Genomic DNA, 27341 nt, shown 5'->3' with positions numbered 1-27341 from the left:
ATATATATATAATGAAAAAGGAGAAGGGATATTACATCCGAAATGTTGCCACGCCGTTTGGGCATTAAAGTCCACTCTTTTTCATTTGAGTAGTGCTGTTTTCCATATATATATATATATATATATATATATATATATATATATATATATATATATATATATATATATATATATAATATTATATTTGGATGTACATTTTAAGGATATTTTGATCTATATTGTTAATTTTTAATTTTTTAGAATGCCTATAGCGTACATGTGGAGGTTATGCTATAATTGTTTTCTGGCTTACGGCAAGGTGTATGTAGTCCTGTGGTTCATAAAGTACGGTACATCTTTTCTATGGAGCCACGTGGCCTATTGTACAGAGTGTACACACTATTTCTTGTGCTGATACAAAGCTGTAAATGTTGATCCGAGAAATTGTATGTAATAGGGCTAATATACAACTACAATTATTTCTGGTACCTTTTTAAGGTGTTGTCAACAGTAAATACTAAAATGGCTAAAAATTTGGAGGCCAAAATTGAGTGCCCACTGGCTGACAATTAGCCGGCCTGTCAGCACCATTTCTCCATCATTTGATTGTGGTTGGCATGAGACCTCGATGAAGACATCTGGGGCCCTGGAGGGAGATTGCGGCTATTTTTCTCCCACCGCTGGACCTCTTTGTACTGGATGATATCTGTTTGTATGGTAGCCAGGCTGGCTTAGAAGCTGGCATTACATTTTTCCTATTCTGGACAGTTCCTATTTGCTTTGTCAATGCCACCTCATTAGGTACACAATCCAGCTGCAGTCTTTACTCAGATTAGTGCCAGATATAATGGAAACTTTTTTCTCTAATTTTTTCCCTTTACCACTACTTTGTTGGTCAAGCTTTCTCTCGATTTGGAACATGGGACATAAGGGGACATTGCCAGTGTGACCTACGAGTTCCAGGAAATGCATTAGACAGATTATGCTTCTATACTCCTCAGCTGTCACACAGCTACTCAGCTGCTATGTGTGTACAGAAACACAACCAAACGGTCTCCTAATGAGGCACGTTAAAAAATAATGTTAGCTACTGTGCCATGCCACATCTCAGACCTGGCGCTTTTTATGAGTAATTGTTTTGTTAGCGTAGAATAAAGCATGGTGGGTCGGACTGAACCAGGTGTGCCCTTAGTCACGGGAAACTTGGCCTTCAAATTGTTTACAACACAGAATGATCCCATCTCGTTATATTGGTCATTTTAAGTAATATGTAGTTATTTAATTAAAAATATCTAGCAGCACTCTGAGTTGAATTAGGTAGCAATGCAGTCATCAACTACAAAATCATATTTTTAACGGTATTTTTTTGACTATTTTCTTTTCTAGATTTTCTTTTCTTCAAAATCCTAGATTTCTTTTCTTTTTTGTTGGCTGTTTTTCCGCTCTCCACACTTTTTCTTTTTCTCCACTGTCCAATTCCTTATCCAGACACATTGCAATTCAGTTTTTAACTTATTGTCTGTTGGAGTCAGTCATACAACTGCTCGTAGATCGGTCTTTACTTAGAAACTTTTACCTTTCTCAAGTACTTGATATACAATATTGTGTAAAAATGCTTTCAGAAATAGAAGTGCTAATAGTTTACTTTTATCAAGTAATAAAATGCAAAGTGGATGAGCAAAAAATAAATCCAAATCAATGTTTGGTGTGACCGCCCTTTATTTTTAAAACAACATCAAATCTTCTATATACTTTTGCACAATATCAATGATTTTGTAAGATTATAGTCGGGTGTATGAGTAATAAATTATACCAAAGAAGTGATAATGATCATCATTTTCATATGTAGGCTGAAACAGTCATTAGCGGAAACAGCTGTGTCGGAGGCTTAAAACTGGGTGAGAAACATCCAATCTCTGCCACAAAGCTGAGGTTGTGTAGACCATTTTATGTCACGGATCATACACTGTGACATTGAGGAACGTAAATGCAGTGGTCGGCCAAGGAACCTTAAGGTACCTTCACACATAACGATATTGTTAACGATATCGTTGCTTTTTGTGACGTAGCAACGATATCGTTAATGAAATCGTTATATGTGACAGCGACCAACGATCAGGCCCCTGCTGGGAGATCGTTGGTCGCTGAATAAAGTCCAGAACTTTATTTCGTCGCTGGACTCCTGCTGACATCGCTGGATCGGCGTGTGTGACACCGATCCAGCGATGTCTTCACTGGTAACCAGGGTAAACATCGGGTAACTAAGCGCAGGGCCGCGCTTAGTAACCCGATGTTTACCCTGGTTACCATCCTAAAAGTAAAAAAAAACAAACAGTACATACTTACCTACAGCTGTCTGTCCTCCAGCGCTGTGCTCTGCACTCCTCCTGCACTGGCTGTGAGCGTCGGTCAGCCGGAAAGCACAGCGGTGACGTCACCGCTCTGCTTTCCGGCCGCTGTGCTCACACAGACAGTACAGGAGGAGAGCAGAGCGCAGCGCTGGAGGACAGACAGCTGTAGGTAAGTATGTACTGTTTGTTTTTTTTTACTTTTAGGATGGTAACCAGGGTAAACATCGGGTTACTAAGCGCGGCCCTGCGCTTAGTTACCCGATGTTTACCCTGGTTACCGGCATCGTTGGTCGCTGGAGAGCGGTCTGTGTGACAGCTCTCCAGCGACCAAACAGCGACGCTGCAGCGATCCGGATCGTTGTCGGTATCGCTGCAGCGTCGCTTAATGTGAAGGTACCTTTAGTGTAGCAGACGAAAGACGCATCATGTTAACTTCCCTTTGAAATCAGAACATGTCCAGCTGTGCCATCAGCTTACAATACCCATTCTCTTTTCAGAGGAGACTGGCCAGTAGTGGTCTACATGGAAGATTTGCGGCCAAAAAGCAATACCTTCGACATGGATACAAGACCAAGTGAATTAACTATGGAAAAAAACAGAAACATGGGTGCAGAAAAATGTCAGCATTTGCTCTGGTTTTATTGGTCAAAATTTGATATATTGGGCTAAAACGAAGTTTATTCACTGAAAACCTGGAGAGCGATACAATAACGAGTGTCTGCAGACAACAAAGAAGCATGGTGGAGGTTCCTTGCAAGTTTGGGGTTGCATTTCAGTAATTGGAGTTCAGGATTTGGTCAGAATTAATTGTGTTCTCAGTGTTCAGAAATAAAGGTAAAGACATCTGATTAGCTCCAAATTAATATATGGCTAGTCAAGGATCCCGAACTTAATTAAGAACTATCTTCAGCTTGAAGAAAAACAAGGAATCCTGGAAGTGATGATATGGCCACCACAGAACCCTGAACTCCTCATCATCAAGTCTGTCTGGCAATGCATAAAGTGACGAAAAGTGTTGCGCAAGCCTACACCCAAAGATCTGCGGTAATTTCTCCAAGGTGTTTTGAACAACCTCCCTGCTGAGTTCTTTCAAAATCTTTGTTACTTTGGGCAAGTTTACCTAGACTGCCTAGAGGGTTTGGAGGCAAAGAGTGGTCACACAAAAATCTGCTTTGATTCACATTTATTTTCTGCTCATTCACGTTGCATTTTGTTAATCGATACAAGTATACAATTAACACTTTTATTTTCCAAAGCCTTCTTACTTTGCAGTATGCCTAAAACTTTTGCACAATACTACACAAAAAAAAAATGCGGCCCTCAACACGTAGTAGTGAAATTCATTAAATGTTTATTTTCATAGATAAAATAGGCAGAGGTGTATAGCAATAGTGGTCAGCTGGTGGGCTATGTCCGTTTCAACGCCTTGAGAAAGAGCATGCTTCATGGATTTCACTGCTCTGTACGGAGTGTCACATATCTATTGTTTGTAGAATTGGTGTTTGATCATTCTCCAAGGCTTTGTACCATCAATGTAGAAATCTGCTTAATCCCTGCAATTGTAACTCCAGTTGAAATGAGTGCTAGTGCCAACCGTAGGTTTTACTACATTGATCATTATTTTCTCTTCTGTTCTTGGTTAAGTATGAGAGTATTCAAGTCTACCACAATTTACTGTGCCTACAAGGTAGTTCATCACCAGTTTATGCCAGTATGTATGGTGTTTAGAGGATACAATTAACTGGAATTTGAAGAGGATTGTGCAGCCTTGTTAAAGGGAACCTGTCACCCCCCTCAGGCGTTTTTAACTAAAAGAGCCACCTTGTGCAGCACAAATGCTGCATTCTGACAAGGTGGCTCTTTTAGTTATGATGCCTGCCCATGCTGAAATAAACGTTTATAAAATGTTCCCCCTCATACCGTGAAACCGTCCCGGAGGCGGGACTTTCCTTCCTAATCAGACGCAGCACAACTGTCACTCCGGAGCTCTGCACGCCGGGCGCCGCCTCCTCTTGCAGCATTATTGTCCCCGACGCCTTTCAGACTTCTTCTTTTCTGTTCAGTTTTGGAACATAATTGGTGCCTGAGATAGTTAACCTGTTTTTAGGTGACTTTTTGTTACTGTTTCTACATCTGTCCTTATTTTTCTTCTATTGACTCACTTAATGACATGTGATCTACCCTATGTATATGCTCCTGACCTATCGAACGCTAGGACTGATGTCTACTAAACATTATTAGTAATCCGCCATCATGTGGTTTTCCCAGTGTTCTCTGTATCTTTCTTCTATAGTTCTTATATTTTGGTGGAATCGTTCATCCTGCTCTTCACTTAGGTCACCAAGGTTTTGTGGGAAAAGAACCAAGTGACTGTCTAGAATCAGATAATGCACCTTGATACTCATTGTACAACCAAAGTGACGGCAAGAAGGTAGCATTCTTTCTTCTGGTTAAGTGTAATTATCTGCTTTATAGTTCCCAAGTAAATTCTGTACAACCATAGTTAAAGACCAATGCCATGCATCTGCCTCAGGAACATCGAGCAATGAATCTTTTGAAGTGTGGATCTTTCATGAATCCTCTGATTTGAGGATCATCAAAAATACCCACCTTTAGTTTCTCCATGGTCAGCGCTGGAAATTTTCTGCAGATGTAGTCGTAGGATCTTCCCTCTGTTTAAAGCCTTTACAAACTGCTTCATTAAACCTAATTTGATGCGGAGTGGTGGTAAAAGGATCTTATTCCTGTCAACCAATGGTTCTGCAATTACGTTCTTTTCTCCTACGGCCATTTGTTCTCTGAGGCCACCATTTTCTTACCCAGTGCTCATTTTTTGATCTACTATCCCAGAGACAGATAAAATGGCGATACTTAGTGTATCCACTCTGCTGTCCCAGGAGAATGTTCACCATCTTTAGATCCACACAGATTCACTGGTGATCGTGGTACGATATTTTCTGTAGGACCAGAGCAATTGCGTTTTGCTCTTCAGTCATCTGAGTTGAGTGATTTTTTTTATATTTTTTTTAAGATTGATTCATATTTGTGTCCATTGTGTAGAAGGACGCATTTTAGGCTCAGCTTAGAACGGTCTATGAACAGGGTTCATTCGCTTGGTCGATATTGTGATATGCCCATTTTCATCAACAAGCTTTGAACATTGTTTCAATAAACAAAATTGCTATCCAATCACTGTTACAAAATACGAAATTATTTGCCACATACCTTACAGACCATCCTTGATTCTATAATTATTACCCCTGTTGAGGAAAAAATCCCAAATGTATGTGTGGGCAACTGTACTTTATCTCATGAAGTTGAACTGCTGTAAAAAATACTGAATGACATGTACGGATTCAGAGGACTGAATATACCTAAAATCAAGACTATTAATGGAGATACCCAAAACATGTTTTTAATTTGTTCCCCATGATTCCCTTGTTAAAGAGTTATAACTACTTTGATAGAAAATGAATATCTGTATTTGCAAAGCTTAGCCAACCACAGTGCAAGTGATCTTTTTCCAGAACTTTGCTTCACCATGAAGACCCTTATTTTTCAAAAATGTAGGTAGAATATATCTCAGTGAAGCTGAAGGTGATTTTCTTTCATATCCCTTTATTACAGAAACCTTTGTAAAGGCTTATATTCTGCTGACAGAATACAGACTGTAAAAAACAGCCTATAGTTAGCTGGCAAAGAAAATGTGAACTTCCCTGCAGTTTATCGGTAAAACTTAGGCTGCTTTGACGCATCTGATTTCTGGATTGCGATGGGCACATATAAGGCCTTTGAATTTGTGTCAGGATACCCGCTGGCGATCCAGGCTGTGATAATCCAGCGGGAGAAATCATTCTTAGATTTTAATTTTTTTGTTTAAAGATTAGCTACAATATAATGATTTTTTGGGGGGAAGGTTCAGCTATAAGAACGTATGTTTAGGTTGGTCTGCAATGTTAGAATCAAGCATTTTATGTGATGATTGAAGCCAAAACATTATGTGGCTTACAAATTGAATTCTGGACCTCTAATCTTCTCTTTCTACTTGTCCACTTTCTTGCCTTCCTTGTCTGTATGTTTGCAGAATACTGTGGCAGAGCGAGTGGAGTGACCTATGAATGTATGATCACATTACAGGATTTTCTTTTAGCCTGTAACCAGAGGAACATATAGATGCAGCTGAGCTGTGAAAATGGAATGTTAGAATAACTTTAAGACTAAAGGTTGTTTTTTTTCATTTTTATGCACTGAGGCAGGAAAGCTGTTGCATATTCGGAACCAGACAACAGAAAAATGTTACTCATAGACGGCTTTGCCATGGGAAAAAATATTTGTACATAGGTTTGTGCAATTAATTAATGGTAACCACCGAGTTTCAATCTTTATTCTCTCATTAATCTTCGGAGCTAATGATAAGCAGTTTGTAGCCTGATGAAAGTTTAAGATTTTCAGAACGTAATTGTGATCTGGTCTGGATGTGAGGTCTGTATTAGTGAGAAACGAACGTGCTCGGATATTGTGTTCTCTGAGCATCCTCTGGTGTTATGCGAGTATCTTAGGCGTGCTCGGATAATATGTTTGAGTCCCTGCGGCTGCAGGATTCGTGGCTGTTAGACAACCCATGCGGGGATTGCCTGTTTGTTAGGCAAGCCTTGTGTGTGTTGCGGCTGTCTAACTGCCGCAGGTACTCGAACATCGTATTCAAGCATGCCGAAGATACTCGGATAATAGAAACTGCAGGAGATAGAAGCGCAAATAGGGTCTTATCCGATATACATTCAAGATCTATTTCTTAGATAGTGCTCACCTGGTGCTTCTTTTCATAGGCATATACGTGCAATCAAATTATCAGCTGCTGCAAATCCATGGGTCGGCAAGTGACCATGTCAGGAACGGTAAAATAGCAAATTTGTGGATATCATCCGCGCTGGTGAATAAATAAGAATCCAGACCTATTGGAGACAAGGAACAGTGGTTGTCTCCAAAATGTCTGTATTCTTATTTATTTATGTGGATGATATCCGACCATGCTCAGGTGTTATCTGAGTATCTTCAGTAAAATAGGACATTTGTGGCTAACACGTTATCTGAGCATGTTCGCTCATCACTCACTAGCCTGTACGTATTTAGGGTACTGCTGTCTTCATTAGCTCATATGTCCGCACGATATCTATCCTGCGCTCATTTATTTTTCATATTCTTCCTTCCTTATCCATAATTTGGTTTCTCTGCCCTCTCTGAGGTACATACTTTCTCCCTGCCCTCACTATGGGGGTTTGTGCACAAACCAATTCACTCTCTGCTGCTATCTCTAACACTGAGAGAAGGTCGGTGGAGCAGTGAGAAAGGTCCGAATTAAGCGACAGCTCTTAAGGCTTTGTGACAGTTTAGCAGCAAGATGAGGGACTTCCAACACAAAAATTTTAGGATTTTTTAATGAAGATTATATTAACGAAAGAAAAAGAATTTTAGAAGTAAAGGAAGAAGAAAACATTCCATAAAAGGTGTGCAAAGCAATATCGATTTACGGTATATTTTTATATTTCATTTTATACTACATATACACTTTTTCCTCACATATACATTTATCTTTTTTTAATTTCTTCTTTTTTTTAGATACACCTCTGGAGATGTTCGTCTGTGGGATACTCGAACCTCAAGTCTTTCTGAATCTTTACTTGAAACCTCTCATGCAGCTGATGATTCTGGACCGAGTCGCTATGTATCATTTGTACAGATAAGCAAGTCTTTGGCTGTAGCAGCTTATGACAATGGTAAGATATTGGTCAAGCCTTTTTTCATAGAGACCTAAGTAATTTGTATTTGAAATTTCAGGATCAGTATTTTTCAGACTGTAAGTTGCACTCCCATATTGGACACATTCCAGTCTTGAAGACCAGAAAATCTAAAGAAAGTATTCATGTCAATTGAAACATCCAATTCTTTCTACCATAAATTATGTGTTCACTGAATGGCTGGTTTCTCCAGCAGCAGTTGGTGGCCACATCGACTAACACTGGTTGGATCACGGGCAAATTGACAATTGTTTAGTGAAATTAAAGCGACCCTTCACATTTGTCATGTGTAGTCAGTCACCCTACCTTGTGTCCTGTGTTTGCCTCTTGCTGCCCTCTCTGCTGAGGCTGACAAGGCTCTTTCAGTTAGGAGGAACAATGCTGACCTACCTCCTGTTCTGGCAGAATGTACATTTAACTATAGGACCTGAACTGGGTTTTTAGGGGTGGTCTCTAGGTGTCTACAATCTTACCTTGAGTTTTCATGTCATATTCCTGGGGGGTCAGTTATAAATGTTTTTCATTAGTTTAGTTTTATTTTCTTGAATAGAATACCCTCTTAATTAGCTTGATTTACTATATTTTGTATGCTGTCTTTCTCTTTGCGGTTGTGTTTATAAGGTACAGGATATCACAGATGTGGCATTACTCCAGTCACATCAGTCAGGACAAAAACTTAACATAAACAGGTATTGCAGGTAATATTGTATTTCAGAAAAACCTTAAAAACATCCAAGATGTACAACAAAAATTGAAGTATGAAGTAGACCTAAAGGCCCCATACAAATGTTGAACCTGCCAATATTGACGTGTTCGGACGACAGTCTAATGTGTATTGGGTGTGTTGATCGCATATGTCCAGTCACATTGTTCTTCCTGAGATAAGCTACTGCCCAAGGTGTCAGTCGGTAGCTTTCTCATTGAGAACACAGAAGTGCATGGCCGAGTAAACGCTCCTGTGTATAGGAGAGTTGGCTGAGATGGCTATCGGCCAAACAATTGGCCAAAGCCTCATGTGGAGGACAGTCATCTAATGTGCATGGCAATTTTTAGGCAAATGTTGACAAACCCCTTCAGATAGGTCACTGTTACATACCTGGCAGGGTGCATACAGTGAAGAGCAAAAGGGAGCAATGTTTTGAACTTTTGACTTTCAAGCTCCATATCTCACCATCCACTACTGGTTTGATTGTGATAAATACCAAAAGAACAAAAAAGAGTATAGAACGTCCCAGAAGTAAAAAAATTATTCAGATTTTTATTCAAAAACATATATAATAAAAACAACATATATAATACATGTAATAATAGACAAGGCAATTTAATAAGTAGCAGGTGTAAGAGCATATATATCCAAAATATTAGTGGGGGTAGGGCAGAGTCTAACATCTATATTATAGCACCATGCAAATGCGACCCACATAAGGTTGCTCCCTCAATTCCTATCAAAGATTCCAATCAGTCAAATATAGGTCATAAAAAACGCCAATGTGGACGGGGTATGTACCACTTTAAGGGAACACAAGTATGCACTATAGATCACACACTGTCCTTACCCATGTTTCTTGCCACCTAGGGATCACATGCGGCAGCCCCAACGCGCGTTTCGCGTGGGCTTCCTGGGGGGGGCTGTCACATGTGATCCCTATGTGGCAAGAAACATGGGTAATGACAGTGTGTGATCTATAGTGCATACTTGTGTTCCCTTAAAGTGGTACATACCCCGTCCACATTGGCATTTTTTATGACTTATATTTGACTGATTGGAATCTTTGATAGAGATTGAGGGAGCAACCTTATGTGGGTCGCATTTGCATGGTGCTATAATGTAGATGTTAGACTCTGCCCTACCCCAACTAATATTTGGGATATATATGCTCTTACACCTGCTACTTATTAAATTGCTTTGTCTATTATTACATGTATTATATATGTTGTTTTTATGATATATGTTTTTGAATAAAAATCTGAATAATTTTTACTTATGGGACGTTCTATACTCTTTTTTTTGTTCTTTTGGTATTTATTATGTCTTTGAGAGTGTCCTTGGCTATTTTTGCCTCCCTCACTACAACATTGAGGGTGTAATCATAAAAAATAAATTTGCTTTCTGAATTGAGGATTGTGCATATGCTTTGATTGTGAGACTACCAATCATTTTATAACAATCATCTTGGCTCTCTCATACCTATATTTGACTTGTCAAGTCATACTACAAAATACAACCTGTTCTCTTATTCCCTAATAGCTCAGTGTGTTATTATGTTGATTCTCAAGTGAAAGGTCATTGGTTTAAATCGAGGAGCAGCCATGAAGAAGATTTCCCAAGAAAAGAGAAACATCATCCAGCTCATCGATCGTGGCCAAGAAAATTGCCAAACCACATCATGTGAGTGGCATGACAGTTGGAAGAATACGAAATGAAGTCTGTTCATCCATTCAGAAGCCAAAAGGTGGACATCCAGGAAAAATAACAGGGTCAACAAGTCGGCTCATCCCAAGGTCTATCAGTTCTGGCGCAACAAACACGGCAGTGGAGGTGGCTCGTATGCTTCATAATAGTGAGATCACAAACGTCGATGCATGTATGGTTAGATGCACATTACGCAAGTCTGGAATGGTGGCCCAAAAAAGGTTAAGAAATCTGAATTTTAATATTGTCATAAGAAGTATTGCGTCAAATTTGCAAACAAGTACGAAAAGTGGACATTTAAAGATTTAAAACATGTGATTTGGAGCGATGACACTAAAGTCAGTAGACTAGGCTGTGATAGGTGCAAATGGGTCTGAAAGAAACAAGGGAAAAAGGGGCTAACGGATTGAGAAATTTTAAGGAAATGTGAAGTTTGGTGGAAGAAGCCTGATAATTTGGGGTTATTTCACAACCAAAGACATTGGATACTTGATCAGGATCGATAGTGGTCTCAATGCTGAGCTATATTTGAGCATCCTACAAGATGAGTTACTTCGTACACTCGAGTACTATGGGTATGAAAAGGATGACATAGTGTTCCAGCAGGACAATAACACGAAGCATATGTCGAGATTGGCGAAGAAAAGGTTCAATGACAATGAAGTAGAGGTACTGGAATAGCCCCAGACCTCAACCTAATCAAACACTTGTGGGCAGAGATGAAGAAAAAGCTGTATACATACCCAAGTGAGTTGACCAGTATGTACCAACTTTGGGAACGTGTAGAAGAGACCGGAGATCAAATTTTGGTTGACAAATGCTTGAATCTAATCAAGAGCATGCCCAGAAGGATTGAGGCAGTGTTGAAAGCCAAAGGTAGATTTACAAAATACTAACAAAATAATAAAAATTAAAATGTAGATCTTTAGGAGCAAAATAGTAACAATGCAGTGACATGACAAGAATCATATGCTAAATCATTGCAAGTCAAATTTAAGTATGAGATAGCCAAGATGATCGTCTATAAAAAATGATGGTAGTCTCATGTTCAAAGCAGAAGTGGATAATGAGATGTGGGGCATGAAAGTCAAAAGTTCAAAATATTGTTACCCTTTTGCTCTTCACTGTATTAAACACTTTGGAAACTTGCTCCTTTATTTTCTGATCTTGTTGTCACTATTATTTATGTGATAATTGCATTTACGTGACAGTCCTAAAAGTAAAAGCTTGCCAAACAATTAAAACTGTTCATTCAGATTAGAAATCTGAAAAAAAGGCAGATGTTATGTTTACAGTGTCTCAACAGCTACAAGAAAGTCACAAATTTCAGACCTGATTGTGTGGTATGACAGTGGCACATTTATGCTGCGTGCCCACGTTGCGTTTTTTATGCATTTCTGCCACATTTTTTGCCGCAGCAGAAATGCTTAAAAACTGCATTCCCATGCAATCCTATGGAATTCCCCAGTTGCTGTGCCCATGCTGTGGATTTTCCCGCTTTAGGCTACTTTCACACTAGCGTCATGTGACGGACGTCGCAATGCGTCGTTTTGGTGAAAAAACGCATCCTGCAAATGTGCCTGCAGGATGTGTTTTTTCTCCATACACTTGTATTACCGACGCATTGCGACGTATGGCCACACGTCCACGAGTCCGCCATTTCCGACCCCTCCTCCCCGGACATTACAATGGGGCAGCGGATGCGTTGTAAAACTGCATCCGCTGCCCACGTTGTGCTAATCAATCACACTGTTCGTCGGTACGTCGGGCTGACGGACTAGTGTGAAAGTAGCCTTAGGCTCTGTTAATTCTACCATTCTGAGGTCAAGGTTTGCATTGTATGTTAAACACCAAGAATCGCGCAGTCTGCACGGTACTGGTAGCCTAATGGACGCTTTAAAGTCGGTGGGACTAGTCAGGGTTCACAGGCATCGTTTTGAAAACAGAACGGGTATAAACTTTTATGTTACTGTTTTAAACAGACACCATGACACTAGTGTGAATAGAGCTTTAAGATGGTTTCTCTTAATCGTAAATGGGTAAAATCGCAAAGTGCCTGGAAAAAGGCAAATTTTCAATTTACCTCATATTAAAAATTCCTCTCCATTCTCACGGACAGTGATCTTTCATTTTATAGCTTTCTGCGCTTGTCCAGTTTACATGCCACCTCTGTCTACCTGAGGTGGCTGGCTCCCCACTAAATGCCTGAGGCATGTTCCAGAGTGGCCTGATGGAGCATTTGTGAAATGCGTGGTGTTTTTGGTGGGTGAATCTATTACTACTTCTCTGTGGCTACTACTGATACTATTTGTACCTTAAGTGACCGTCTTTTCAGGGAATAATTTTTTGGCAATCCAAGCCAGTCAGTGTACCATTTATGCTTGGTGATATTGTGCTTTCTTATTAACCTCCATGATACTTTCTTAAAGTGAACTTGTCATGTCAAAAAATACTGTTACCATGCAGATATAGGGTTAATCTACAGGTTAATAGCTTTCTAAAATAATGCGGCCACCACACTGAAAGCTCTGCTGCTGGGAGGAAATAAACTTTATTGCTCGAGGCATCCTCCGGCTTTTAGTCATAGAGGCGCAGCTTCAGTCACTGCTCAGTATACAATGAGCGGCTGTATCTGTGCCTCGGCACTGACTGACAGCCATCTCTACAGTGCTCTAGTACCAAGGCGGTTGTGAGTCAGTGCAGTGACTGAAGCCGCACCTCTATGACTGAAAGCTGGAGGCTGCCAGGAGCAATAAAGTTTATTTCCTACTGGCAGTCAGGCTGTCATGACGGTGGGCGCACAGCTTTAGAACATTATTACCTGCAAATTAACCCTATATCTGCAGGTTAGTAGCATTTTTGACATGACCGGTCCCCTTTAAGCATGTATACTTTTTTTTGATTTACCGCTTCTTTGCGGCGACTGGGGTCATTTTATTAAGGGGTCTCCCTGATAGGATCACCCATCAGTATGCTCTTGCGTCTATTGTGTTGGATATTTTTATACCTTTTAATCTGCCCTTAATAAAAGCTAATATTTTACCCCTTTCCAATTACTCCGTTCTCTGCACTTTTTTTTTCTTAGCTTTGTTGATTCTTCATTTGGATTTGAAGCGAGTGCAGAAAAGAATTGGCGCAAATGACCCAATTTTTGATAAATGTGGGCCATTGTGTGTCTCATCAGATCTTAGAAGTAGACCTTTAGAAGCATCTGATTAACAGCGCCGTTTCGGACAGGATAGTGTTCCCATACTGTGCACCTGCAAGGACAGCACCGTGTTAGTCAGTAAAATGGTTTCAGGGACCTTTTTCTTGTTTTGCTCGTCCTTTACAAGTATCAACTTAACGTATTTAATCCGAAGAGGTTAATTTTATAGTGGGATGAAGGTCTTTTAGCGAGGACAATAAAGCAGCTGTGTCTTGCTTTGCGCTATGCACACAAGAACACTCTTTTTACCCTGAGTGGCCGCGTTGGCTGCCATGTCTATTTTTTTCATGTGCATTAGAAAAGCACACAAGCACAGCACCCATTAAACTCATTTTTAATTCTTCTGAGGCTTAGAGCTCCGAGGCTGCGTGGTGCCAGGTACGATCAGCCGCCAACATTGTCTTGTAATAAATGGCAAAATGTTAACCCTGTCATTATTTCCAACTGGGCCACTTTCATACCCTCTTTAATCCAATTGAAGAATAAATATGGACCATCATTATGACCCTTCGCTATAAGGGATGACTAAAAACCATAGATTGAATTCTCAACTATAGATATATTGTAGTATCACTAGATATTCTGCGGTGCATCAATTAGTTCTGGATAAGCAATTATGTAGCTATGATGGAGTTTGGCACAAAGTTGTACTATTTCGTTACTTATTATTATTTATCGAAAATAATATAAAAATGATTAAAAAATCACTGGTCCTACATCATTGTTACTTCTATTTATTTTTCCTTAGGAAAGCCGTTCACCTGTCCGGTGTCTGACACTTGTAGTCACCTTTGTTGCTTTGTTTCGCCTTTTTATGGGTATATGCTTTTCTTCACCCCAGATAATATAATTTAAATGTAGTTAATGGCTGCTTTGATTGAGGCTTGTAGCGTGGGCAGGAAGCAGGAGGGAGGAGGTGGATGGAAGCGTCCATCGTGCCAGGTAATGAGCAGATGCTGCTAATGCAGGGACCGGTAGGGTGATGCCAAGACCCCATCTGCTGCCAGGCTTGGCTCTGTTTGGCTGCTGGCCACATCAGAGGGAACTAAAGCAGCCTGTAGCTTTCATACATCACACCTCATTCCATGTGTCGCAGATTGGATATGAGGGGGACATTCAAAACTTTTCTCTGTACGCGGCTATGTTACCAGAGTACCACCACAGGCTTCCAACACTGTACACGACAGCTCTTGAGTGACACGGTCCAATATTTGTGGCGCCTTCTGTTCCCCTGGATTAATCTATTGCAAAGTATCCCTAGAACTGCAGAATGCAAATTTACGACAGTCTGACATGTTCACTGCACCCCTAAAATAGTATTCTATTTGTAAAATTTAATGACTCGTTCCCCATCTAATATCTTTTATAGGGCACGTATTGAACTTTGCTCCAGACATTTTGGGTTCCGACAGAAAAAAATAATCTTCAGAAAGATCCATCACCAATATCTCACCCTGCTTAAAGTTCACCGTAAGGAAAAAAAACTCTTTATGGATCGGGTAGAGATGCCAGCTGCTTCTCCCTAAGGAGAGCAATAATGAAACAGTAAGCAGCGCAAATGGTACCTAATGAGTTTAAGCTGATTTATGCTTGCTTTCAAAAAGTGCTGTTTGATGTCTCGAAGTGCTGCTGCTGTGAAGTAATGCGGACCATCCACGCCTCCCCCGCCAACCTAATGGGTCTTGGGTGGAAGATTTATAGCAATCGGCCTGGGAGCGACAAACGTAATGGAGGCCATTTGCTTTTATTATTAGCAATGCATATTTAAATTAATCTGCTATTTACCTAAACAATTAGCTGCCTCGTATCGAGAGCACAAAGCCAAAGCTGCAATTAGTCCTCCGTCTAAAGATGAGCCCCAAGTCTAAAGTGTCCCCAAGGAGATTGGACGCTTTCAGCAGAACTGATCCTAGATAACTTCTTCGCAAAATTGTAATTGCATTAATTGCTTAAAAGGTAAATAATTGTCTAACTGGTTTCTGAAAAGATCGAGGTCCTATTTAAACCTCTCCATTAATTAAGTTGGCACGTAATGAGATTTTTACAGTTATGATGCTTTTTAAGTTCTCATTTGCCACATTTTAAAGATATAGCTCAGGAAAGAATGATTGATGTCCTTCTTATGACAGGGCGGAGAGGGCTGGAGAGTAACATTTGTAACATGCGTCTGGTTGGGGAGAATTGATGGAGTCCCGATTTGTGCGAAGTTGGCTGACGGGCAACATGGACCAACTGTGCTTTATGTTCCTTTTTATTCCATTTTCTTTCTTTTATGGGTTCAGTAAAATGCCAATATTTCTTTTATATTTTTTAGATGTCATATTGCTCTGTGATGTCCTTTTAAAAGTTGCTTAAAATGATACACAAATTAGCATATTTTTTTTGTTTGCAAATGGATATGTAAGCTTTACAATCATAAAAACAATACCGCTATAACCATATATTGTATGTCCAATAATGCATATAAAGAGGCCATTTATTTACACATATTAGAAATAAAATTCAGTTCATTTACCATTATTATGTTTTACTAGATGGTGGCCCGATTCTAACACATCGGGTATTCTAGAATATGCATGTCCACGTAGTATATTGCACAGCCCACATAGTATATTGCCCAGCCACGTAGTATATTGCCCAGCCACGTAGTATATTGCCCAGCCACATAGTATATAGCAGAGCCACGTAGTATATTGCCCAGCCACGTAGTATATTGCCCAGCCACGTAGTGTATTGCCCAGCCACATAGTATATTGCCCAGCCTGCGTAGTTTATTGCACAGCCCGCCCGCGTGCGTAGTATATTGCACAGCCCGCCCGCGTAGTATATTGCCCAGCGCGCGTAGTATATTGCCCAGCCCGCGTAGTATATAGCAATATGGGCATCATATCCCTGTTAAAAAAAAGAATTAAAATAAAAAATAGTTGTATACTCACCCTCCGTTGGCCCCTGGATCCAGGAAGCGTTTACCGACGCTCCTCGCGCGCTCCGGTCTCAAGAGTGCATTGCGAGACCTCTACGTCATCATCTCTCGAGATCGCAATGCATGGACCGGTTACTGGAGCGTCGCGAGGAGTGGGAAAGGCGCCGGAAGGTGAGTACCGTATATGATGATTTTTCATTTTTTTTATTATTTTTAACATTAGATCTTTTTACTATTGATGCTGCATAGGCAGCATCAATAGTAAAAAAAGTAGGTCACACAGGGTTAATAGCAGCGTTAATGGAGTGCATTACACCGTGGCATAACGCGGTCCATTAGCGCTGCCATTAACCCTGTGTGAGCGCTGACTGGAGGGGAGTATGGAGCGGGCACTGACTGCGGGGAGGAAGGAGTGGCCATGTTGCCGCCGGACTGCGCCAGTCGCTGATTGGTCGTGGCAATGGTCATGGGCGTTTTGCCACGACCAATCAGCGACTTGGATTCCATGACAGACAGAGGCCGGGACCAATGAATATACGTGACAGAAAGAAAGACAGACAGAAAGACGGAAGTGACCCTTAGACAATTATATAGTAGATTAAAGATCATGATGTGATGCAAGTCCATAGACTGCAGGGTAAAATGTCATACATTACATGTTACCGAGTGTTATAAGGAAAGTTGTGTATAGTGGAGTAACAAGTGATAAATTTGAAAATTTCTATTTCTATCAGCTTTCTTTCTTGCTTTCATGGATTAGATTTGTCTTTTTTATTACTTTTTTTTTCAAGCTGTAAAAGTGGAAAAATGGTGGACTTATAACTGGAAGGAGAATTAAAGGAAAGTTATCATCAGAAAATGATCTATTGAGGTTTTTGTATTACAAGTATTTAAAAAAAAGCAAAAAACTTTTGGCAATGTTTTTGTTTCCTTTTACATATTCCACTCTGTATTAAAAATTAGAACTTTTACAATTTTCACACTGGCCACTGGGACTTTAACTCTCATTTGTTTTAGGAAACAATACATGTACATAGCCACAATGGTAAGACTTCAACCTTATATTTTGTATTGAAGTATCTAACAAGCCTGTGCAAAGCTCATTGTAATATCACTTAGTGTCAATGGTGGATACTGGGTTATCAGCTATGTATTTTAATCCTGCCTCTGGTGATAAGAAAGCTTCTGTAAACTCTTCCTGAAAGAACAGGAAGTATGAGTATAATAGCTGTAGTGGTCAGTGTGAAAATTACAAGATTGTTTAAAGGCCTACAGTTGTGGCCAAAAGTATTGACACCCCTGCAATTCTGTCAGATAATACTCAGTTTCTTCCTGACATTGATTGCTATCACAAATTCTTTGGTATTATTATCTTCATTTAATTTGTCTTAAATGAAAGAACACAAAAGAGAATGAAGCAAAAAGCAAAACATTGATCATTTCACACAAAACTCCAAAAATGGGCCAGACAAAAGTATTGGCACCCTCAGCCTAATACTTGGTTGCACAATCTTTAGCCAAAATAACTGCGACCAACCGCTTCCGGTAACCATCAATGAGTTTCTTACAATGCTCTGCTGGAATTTTAGACCATTTTTCTTTGGCAAACTGCTCCAGGTCCCTGATATTTGAAGGGTGCCTTCTCCAAACTGCCATTTGTAGATCTCTCCACAGGTGTTCTATGGGATTCAGGTCTGGACTCATTGCTGACCACCTTAAAAGTCTCCAGTGCTTTCTCTCAAACCATTTTCTAGTGCTTTTTGAAATGTGTTTTGGGTCATTGTCCTGCTGGAAGACCCATGACCTCTGAGGGAGACCCAGCTTTCTCACACTGGGCCCTACATTATGCTGCAAAATTTGTTGGTAGTCTTCAGATTTTATTATGCCATGCACACGGTCAAGCAGTCCAGTTCCAGAAGCAGCAAAGCAACCCTGAAACATCAGGGAACCTCCGCCATGTTTGACTGTAGGCACCGTGTTCTTTTCTTTAAATGCCTCATTTTTTCTCCTGTAAACTCTATGTTGATGCCTTTGCCCAAAAAGCTCTACTTTTGTCTCATCTGACCAGAGAACATTCTTCTAAAACGTTTTAGGCTTTTTCAGGTAAGTTTTGGTAAATTCCAGCCTGGCTTTTTTATGTCTCGGGGTAAGAAGTGGGGTCTTCCTGGGTCTCCTACCATACAGTCCCTTTTCATTCAGATGCCGACGGATAGTACGGGTTGACACTGTTCTACCCTTGGACTGCAGGGCAGCTTGAACTTGTTTGAATGTTAGTCGAGGTTCTTTATCCAACATCCGCACAATCTTGCGTTGAAATCTCTTGTCAATTTTTCTTTTCCGTCCACATCTAGGGAGGTTAGTCACAGTGCCATGGGCTTTAAACTTCTTGATGACACTGCGCATGGTAGACACAGGAACATTCAGGTCTTTGGAGATGGACTTGTAGCCTTGAGATTGATCATGCTTCCTCACAATTTGGTTTCTCAAGTCCTCAGACAGTTCTTTGGTCTTCTTTCTTCTTTCCATGTCAACTGGCTGCAAGTGTGATTTAGTTATTGCCAACACCTGTTAGGTGCCACAGGTAAGTTACAGGTGCTGTTAATTACACAAATTAGAGACGCATCGCATGATTTTTCGAACAGTGCCAATACTTTTGTCCACCCCCTTTTTTTTATGTTCCAAATACATACTGATAGGGAATTTAGATTGTGAGCCCCATCGGGGACAGTGATGATAATGTGTGCAACCTGTAAAGCGCTGCGGAATATGTTGGCGCTATATAAATTATTATTATTATGTTTGGTGTGGAATTATATCCAATTTGGCTTTAGGACAATTCTTTTTGTGTTTTTTCAGTTAAGACAAATTAAGCGAAGATAATAATACCAAATAATTTGTGTTTGCAATCATTTTCAGGAAAAAACTGAGTATTATCTGACAGAATTGCAGGGGTGTCAATACTTTTGGCCACAACTGTAAATAAAAAAAAATGCAAAAATCTGATTTGGACAATAGGTCATTATTTTTAATGATGGCTTCACTTTAAAAGTGTAACAACTCTGCTGGTATCACGGCATGGCCTCTCATTTCTCACACTATCTTACCCACTGCTCCAGGCCATGATGTGTTTTCTGTTTCATGCCAGCTTCATATTCTGTGCCTCTGCTCTCTGCATGCTTCCTGGCTGTGTGCATAGGGGGCCGGCGCCTGAACTCTCTGGTTCTTATAGGAATCAGGTGCATCTGTCTAATCTGTTCCTGACCAATTACCAAGAGGCCTCCAGTATATAGTGCAGCTCCACCCAGTGGTCTGGGCCTGTGCAACGTGTTAGCTTAGTTTGCGTCTTGCTTCTGAGTTTGCCAGGCCTTGCTCTGTGTTACTCCCTCTTTAGTGGTCTTACGCTGTGTTCTTGCCTTGATCTTGTTGTCCGCCCTCCAGGAGGCAAATTATCCTGGTCCTTGTGTCTTGTTCCATTGCCTTGTCTGTACTTAGTCTTATCTCGGTCTCCTTGTCTGTGGCTTCCTTCCCTGCTGTGTCTTTCCTTGTGTTCTCAGTTTGCTTACACTTTGCACTCTTGTGGCTCTGCCTGCTCTGTACCTTTGTGGTTTTACCTCTGCTCTGCACTCCTGCGGTTCTGCTCCGTTCTACTCTACTCTGCTCCCGTTGCTGCAGTAATCTCTTGCTGCAGATCCTCTCCACATTCCTTGTGGCTCCGCTCTGCCTAGCTTCTGCATGATCTCTTGCTGCAGCTCCTCTCCTCATTCCTTGCGGTTCTGCTCTGCTTAGCTTTTCTTGCTACGCTATCTCTTGCTGCTCTTCCGCTCTTATCTGCAGCCTTGCACTGCTCTTCCTGTGTGAACAGGTCCCAACCTGTTCCTTCATTCTCCTTCCCTTCTGGCTTGTTTCCGTACCTGCATCTCCTGTGTGAACAGGTCCCAACCTGTTCCTTCATACTTCATTCCTTTCTGCTTGTTTTCTTACCTGCATCTCCAGTGTGAACAGGTCCCTACCTGTTTCTTCATACTACATATCCATACCTGCACCTCCTGTGTGAACAGGTCCCTACCTGTTCCTTCATACATCACACCATCCAGTCCTGTGTTCCTGCCTTTCCTGCCAGTCCTGTGTTCCTGCCAGTCCAGTGTTCCTGCCATCCCTGCCAGTCCAGTGTTCCTGCCGTTCCTACCAGTCCAGTGTTCTCTGCCGTGTCTCTGCCAGCCCTGTGTTCTCTGCCGTGTCTCTGCCAGCCCTGTGTTCTCTGCCGTGTCTCTGCCAGCAATGTGTTCTCTGCCGTGTCTCTACCGACCCTGTGTCTCAGCCATGCCAGCCTACTCGTCTGAGTTTCAGCCGTGCTCTTCTGCCAGTCCTGCCTGATGCCCGCACCTGTCCTAGTGTTCCTGTTCTCCAAGTGGGATCAGCAGCCACAGCCAGACACCACCCTGGAGTAGCACCTGGCAGCTGCCTGCGGCACAAGCCTGACCTCAACATCAGAGGCTCCAGTGAAAACCCAGGCAGCTGTCATAGTCACGCCCCTTCCAGGGTAGTCTGGTTTGTGGCTCAGTGGGGCCACAAACCCCCCGAGCTCACGCCCACCAGTCAGGGCGTGAGCGTGACAAAAAGACTTTATACTGACATGCAAAAGGGTAGCAATGTTTTGAACTTTTGACTTTCAGACTCCATATCTCACCATTCATCACTGCTTCTAACATTTTATAGACCATCATCTTTGCTACATATGATTAGTTATGCAGATTATTCCCATATCCCTGCATTGTTACTGTTTTGGACCTAAAGACCTAAATTTTATTATTTTGTAAATCCACCCATGTGGCACTTAGATTGCACACAGGTGGACTTCCTTTCACTAAGATGTGACTTATGAAAGTAATTGCTTGCACCAGTAATTTTTAGGACTTTCACCGCAAAGGGGATTATTGCATATGCACATGACAATTTAGTTATTTGATCCCATTTATGCCTATATTTTTCTCAGTTCACCAACATTTATTCTGGTTTCACACTTGCGTGTTTTTTTTTTGCATTTTTGCACTAAAAAACGCAAAAAAAAGCATGCGTTTTTTTCCCCTATACTTCACATTAAAAACGCATGCGTTTTTTGCATGCGTTTTGACACGTTTTTGCAACGCATGCGTTTTTTCTCTGCGTGCGTTGTATTGCAGAAATGCATCATGTAGTAATTTTAGCTGCGTTTTTTTGCGGCAAAAAAACTTATTGATGTCTATGTAAACGCATGCGTTTTTATAGAAAAACACAAGAATACACACACTGATAAGCCACCCCCAAACCCTAACCCTAAGTGATCCTAACCCTAACCCTAAGGGTTAGGGTTAGGATCCCTAGGGTTAGAGTTTGGGTTAGGGTTAGAGTTTGTGTTTTAGGGTTAGGGTCAGAGTTTGTGTTAGGGTTAGAGTTTGGGTTAGGGTTAGAGTTTGTGTTTTAGGGTTAGAGTTTGTTTTTTAGGGTTAGAGTTTGTATTTTAGGGTTAGGGTTAGGATCCCTAGGATTGCTAGGGATCCTAACCCTAACCCTGACCCTAACCCTAGGTATTTCTGTTTATAGTGGGTTTTCTAGTTGATTTTGATGATTGGCAGCTGTCACACACTTCTCATCATGCGTTTCAAAAACGCAAACGCAGGAAAAACCGCTTGTAAACGCGTCAAAACGCCGCGTTTGCATTAAAACATGCAAAAACACATGCGCCTAAAAAACGCAGCGTTTAAACGCGTTTTTGCACCAAATGCGTTTAAATGCGTTTGCGTTTAAAACGCTGCAGATCAAAACGCAAGTGTGAAACCAGCCTTAGACGATTTAGAGCTGATGCATCACACACAAATCAAATTACAAAAATATTTAACCCCTTGACAACATTTGATATATAAATAGTAAATACATCATTTATTGTGTTTTCCCCTTTAATACGGGCTCCAGCACTGAGCCTGCATCTTTTTCTGTATACAGTATGTGTAGCACAAGCAATCAGAAGACTGAAGCTTCAAGTTTCTTAAGGAGACTATTGAAGCAAGTGAAAAGTACAAAAAAAATGTTTTGAAAAATATAAAAAAAAATAAAAGTTCAAAACAATAATATTTTTTTTACATATTTGGTATGGCCGCATTCAGAAATGCCTGATCTACCAAAATATAAAAAGAATCATTCAGATCGGTAAACAGCGTAAAGAGAAAAAACTAAAAAAGCTAGAATTACCTTTTTTTTCTTTGGTCGCCACAACATTGCAATAAAACGCAGTAACAGACGATCAAAAATTGTATCTACACCAAACTGGCATTGATAAAAACGTCAGCTCTCACTCAGCCCCAGATCACGAAAAATGGAGACACTACGGATCTCGGAAAATGGCGTTTTTTTTTTGTTTTTTTTTATAATAAACTTTGGGGGTTTTTTTCACCACTTAAATAAAATGCAACTTATATATGTTTGGTATCTGTGTACTCATACTGACCTGGAGAGTGATAATGGCAGGTCAGTTTTAGCATTTAGTGAACATGATTGAAATAAAAAAAAAAAAAACAACTGTGGAATTGCACTTTTTGTTGTAGTTTCACTGCACTAGTTTTCCAGTACACTATATTGCTAAATCAAAGGTGTCGTTCTAAAGTACAACTTGTCCGCAAAAACCAAGCCCTCATACTAGCATATTAATGACAAAATATAAAAGTTATGGCTCTTGGAAGAAGAGGAGCGAAAAACGAAAAATGGCTCAAGGGTGAAGGGGTTAAACCCAGGTTGTAATGTAACAAAATGTGTAAAAAACCAAAGGGGTGAATACTTTTGCAAGTGACTGTATGATTTAATGTGCCAGGATATCAGAAGCTCCGCTACAGTGCGACCACTCGGCTCCAGTGCATAACCATGCCCCAGATGTCTGTTTATCTATTGTCCATCCATCCATTATCTGTCCATCCATCGATCTTTCAAGGGTCTTTGCAAACCATTAACACATAAAAATAATAATTTTCTGCAAGGCATTTTATTCTGCTAGGTGTCACACTGAGCGCACTTGGAAAGCACACTGACGCTACATGGATGGTGCACACGTATATACTCACAGCACATGGGAAGCACACTGATGGCACACTGACGCTACATTGATGACGCACGCATATATACTCACAGCACATGGGAAGCACACTGACGCTACATTGATGACACACGCGTATATATTCACAGCACATGGGAAGCCCACTGATAATACATTGATGATGCACACGTACATACAGCACATGGGAAGCACACTGATTCTACATGGATGATGCACACGGATGGCACATGGATGATGCACACGTACATACTCACAGCACATGGGAAGCACACTGATGCTACATGGATGATGCACACGTACAGTACAGACCAAAAGTTTGGACACACCTTCTCATTTAAAGATTTTTCTGTATTTTCATGACTATGGAAATTGTAAATTCACACTGAAGGCATCACAACTATTAATTCACACATGTGGAATTATACACTTAACAAAAAAGTGTGAAACAACTGAAAATATGTCTTATATTCTAGGTTCTTCAAAGTAGTCACCTTTTGCTTTGATGACTGCTTTGCACATTCTTGGCATTCTCTTGATGAGCTTCAAGAGGTAGTCACCAGGAATGGTTTTCACTTCACAGGTGTGCCCTGTCAGGTTTAATAAGTGGGATTTCTTGCCTTATAAATGGGGTTGGGACCATCAGTTGTGTTGTGCAGAAGTCTGGTGGATACACAGCTGATAGTCCTACTGAATAGACTGTTAGAATTTGTATTATAGCAAGAAAAAAGCAGCTAAGTAAAGAAAAACAAGTGACCATCATTACTTTAAGAAATGAAGGTCAGTCAGTCCAAAAAATTGGGAAAACTTTGAAAGTGTCCCCAAGTGCAGTGGCAAAAACCACCAAGCGCTACAAAGAAACTGGCTCACATGAGGACTGCCCCAGGAAAGGAAGACCAAGAGTCACCTCTGCTTCTGAGGATAAGTTTATCCAAGTCACCAGCCTCAGAAATTGCAGGTTAACAGCAGCTCAGTTTAGAGACCAGGTCAATGCCACACAGAGTTCTAGCAGCAGACACATCTCTACAACAACTGATAAGAGGAGACTTTGTGCAGCAGGCCTTCATGGTAAAATAGCTGCTAGGAAACCACTGCTAAGGACAGGCAACAAGCAAAAGAGACTTGTTTGGGCTAAAGAACACAAGGAATGGACATTAGACCAGTGGAAATCTGTGCTTTGGTCTGATGAGTCCAAATGTGAGACCTTTGGTTCCAACCACCGTGTCTTTGTGCGATGCAGAAAAGATGAACAAATGGACTTTACATGCCTGGTTCCCACCGTGAAGCATGGAGGAGGAGGTGTGATGGTGTGGGGGTGCTGTGCTGGTGACACTGTTGGGGATTTATTCAAAATTGAAGGCATACTAAACCAGCATGGCTACCACAGCATCTTGCAGCAGCATGCTATTCCATCCAGTTTGCGTTTAGTTGGACCATCATTTATTTTTCAACAGGACAATGACCCCAAACACACCTCCAGGCTGTGTAAGGGCTATTTGACCAAGAAGGAGAGTAATGGGGTGCTACGCCAGATGACCTGGCCTCCACAGTCACCAGACCTGAACCCAATCGAGATGGTTTGGGGTGAGCTGGACCACAGAGTGAAGGCAAAAGGGCCAACAAGTGCTAAGCATCTCTGGGAACGCCTTCAAGATTGTTGGAAGACCATTCCTGGTGACTACCTCTTGAAGCTCATCAAGAGAATGCCAAGAGTGTGCAAGCAGTCATCAAAGCAAAAGGAGGTTTATTTGAAGAACCTAGAATATAAGACATAATTTCAGTTGTTTCACACTTTTTTGTTAAGTATATAATTCCACATGTGTTAATTCATAGTTTTGATGCCTTCAGTGTGAATGTACAATTTCCATAGTCATGAAAATACAGAAAAATGTTTAAATGAGAAGGTGTGTCCAAACTTGTGGACTGTACTGTATATACTCACAGCACATGGGAAGCATACTGATGGCACACTGCTACATGGATGATGCAAACGTATATACTCACAGCATATGGGAAGCACACTGATGGCACACTGACGCTACATGGATGATGCACACGTACATACAGCACATGGGAAGCACACTGATGGCACACTGACGCTACATGGATGATGCACACGGATGGCACGTGGATGATGCACACGTTCATACTGATGGCACATGGAGGCCATACGGATAATCACACGTACACAAATGTGTCATGGATATGCAACACTGATAACACTGCTACTGTTTTTTTCCAGTACCGGTGTCATCAGGACATGTGAAGGGGCCTAAGACTGTGAGCTCTCCAGGTTTGCCTTTATACCAGTCTAGAAAATGACTGTTGCTTTTTTCGCACTCAACAGATGACATTGCCATCTCCAGCCTCTGCATGAGACTTGTAAAATGACACTTTGTATATTTTCTAAAGGAAGTAGCATCAGAAATCTGGTGAGAACATGAAGAACTGTGCTTTGTCTCTGCAGGTACCATTGATGTTTGGAGCCTTCTGGTTGGACGGGAACCTATCCATCATTATCAACACAACCAAAAGCTCCAAGCCCTCGCTCTGAGCCCAGAAACCGCTGCTATAGCAACAGCCTCTACTTTCCAAATCAAAGTGGAGAGTCCTGATGATAGAGGGTATTGGAGAACTAGCTGCAGTTTCCAGACGCAGAAACTGGTATGCTTTTTATTGTCAATTCAAGACTGAACTACCGTTAAAAAAAATACAAATTCATTCTCTACATAGTGAAAAAGTATATAATCGTTATAGACACTGCAGAACGTTCTAAACATGAACTGCATTAAAGCAGGAAAACATTTCATTCCATGCTATATATCACATTAAAATCTATTCCGGATCATGCAGCCTGCCATCTAGATGTAGCAGAGCTAGACCCGTCATTCAACAAATGGATTATCATCTTTAGAGCGGAAAGGTGAGGAATAATGAAAATCGTATAAAGAAAAAGCACTACCAAGAACCAAGGTGCATAAAACTAAAAATACTGTGAGACAACAATATAACAGGTAATATGCAATGGATACCATAACAACAGTGGTAAGCCAAATAAATGGTGGGACCACGGTATAAATCATGGAAGAAACCACAGGCAATATAAACAATAATTAAAGTAAAAAAAGATGCTCTAAAGTGCATGTGCATTGTGCAGCAAAGAATACCCATCTAAATATTATAGATGGAAAGTTATATATAGAGGTAAGGGTATACTGAGAAGACAAAAAGGATCCCAAAAAAGGCTGTATGTCAGAAAGGGGAGGATATACAGAGCAAAGACCATAAAAGGGAAGTCCATGTATGCCTGAAGGAGTTACCTGTGCGACCGTGGTGCCACCTGCCCCAACATGCGTTTCGTCGCAGTGCCTTCTTCTGGTGGTATGGCATACGTAAGCAGGCCTAATAAACCTAATAACCTAATAAACCTGTCAGCAGCCAATCCGAGTGGGTGTTTACTCTTATTTATATTGCCTGTGGTTTCTTGAATGACTCATACCTTGATCCCACCATTTCTTTGGCTTATCACTGTCATTATCCTATCCATTACATATTAACTGTTATATTGTTGTCTGAATAAAGTTTTTTACTTTT

General features: G+C 40.8%; 1 protein-coding gene across 1 annotated transcript in view; it reads left to right on the top strand.

Annotated features, from left to right (window-relative positions):
- Window positions 1-27341, top strand: part of FBXW8 (F-box and WD repeat domain containing 8) — a 213055-nt gene that overhangs the window by 130603 nt on the left and 55111 nt on the right. Inside the window, exons 5-6 of the mRNA XM_069754707.1 lie at window positions 7947-8104; window positions 26215-26411. Coding sequence (XP_069610808.1) covers window positions 7947-8104; window positions 26215-26411 — 355 coding nt within the window. The remainder of the gene's footprint in view (window positions 1-7946; window positions 8105-26214; window positions 26412-27341) is intronic.

This window comes from Ranitomeya imitator, chromosome 1, assembly GCF_032444005.1.
Source record: "Ranitomeya imitator isolate aRanImi1 chromosome 1, aRanImi1.pri, whole genome shotgun sequence".
Classification (NCBI taxonomy): domain Eukaryota; kingdom Metazoa; phylum Chordata; class Amphibia; order Anura; family Dendrobatidae; genus Ranitomeya; species Ranitomeya imitator.
Note: the sequence above shows the minus strand (reverse complement) of the source record. Positions and strands in the feature narration are given on the sequence as shown.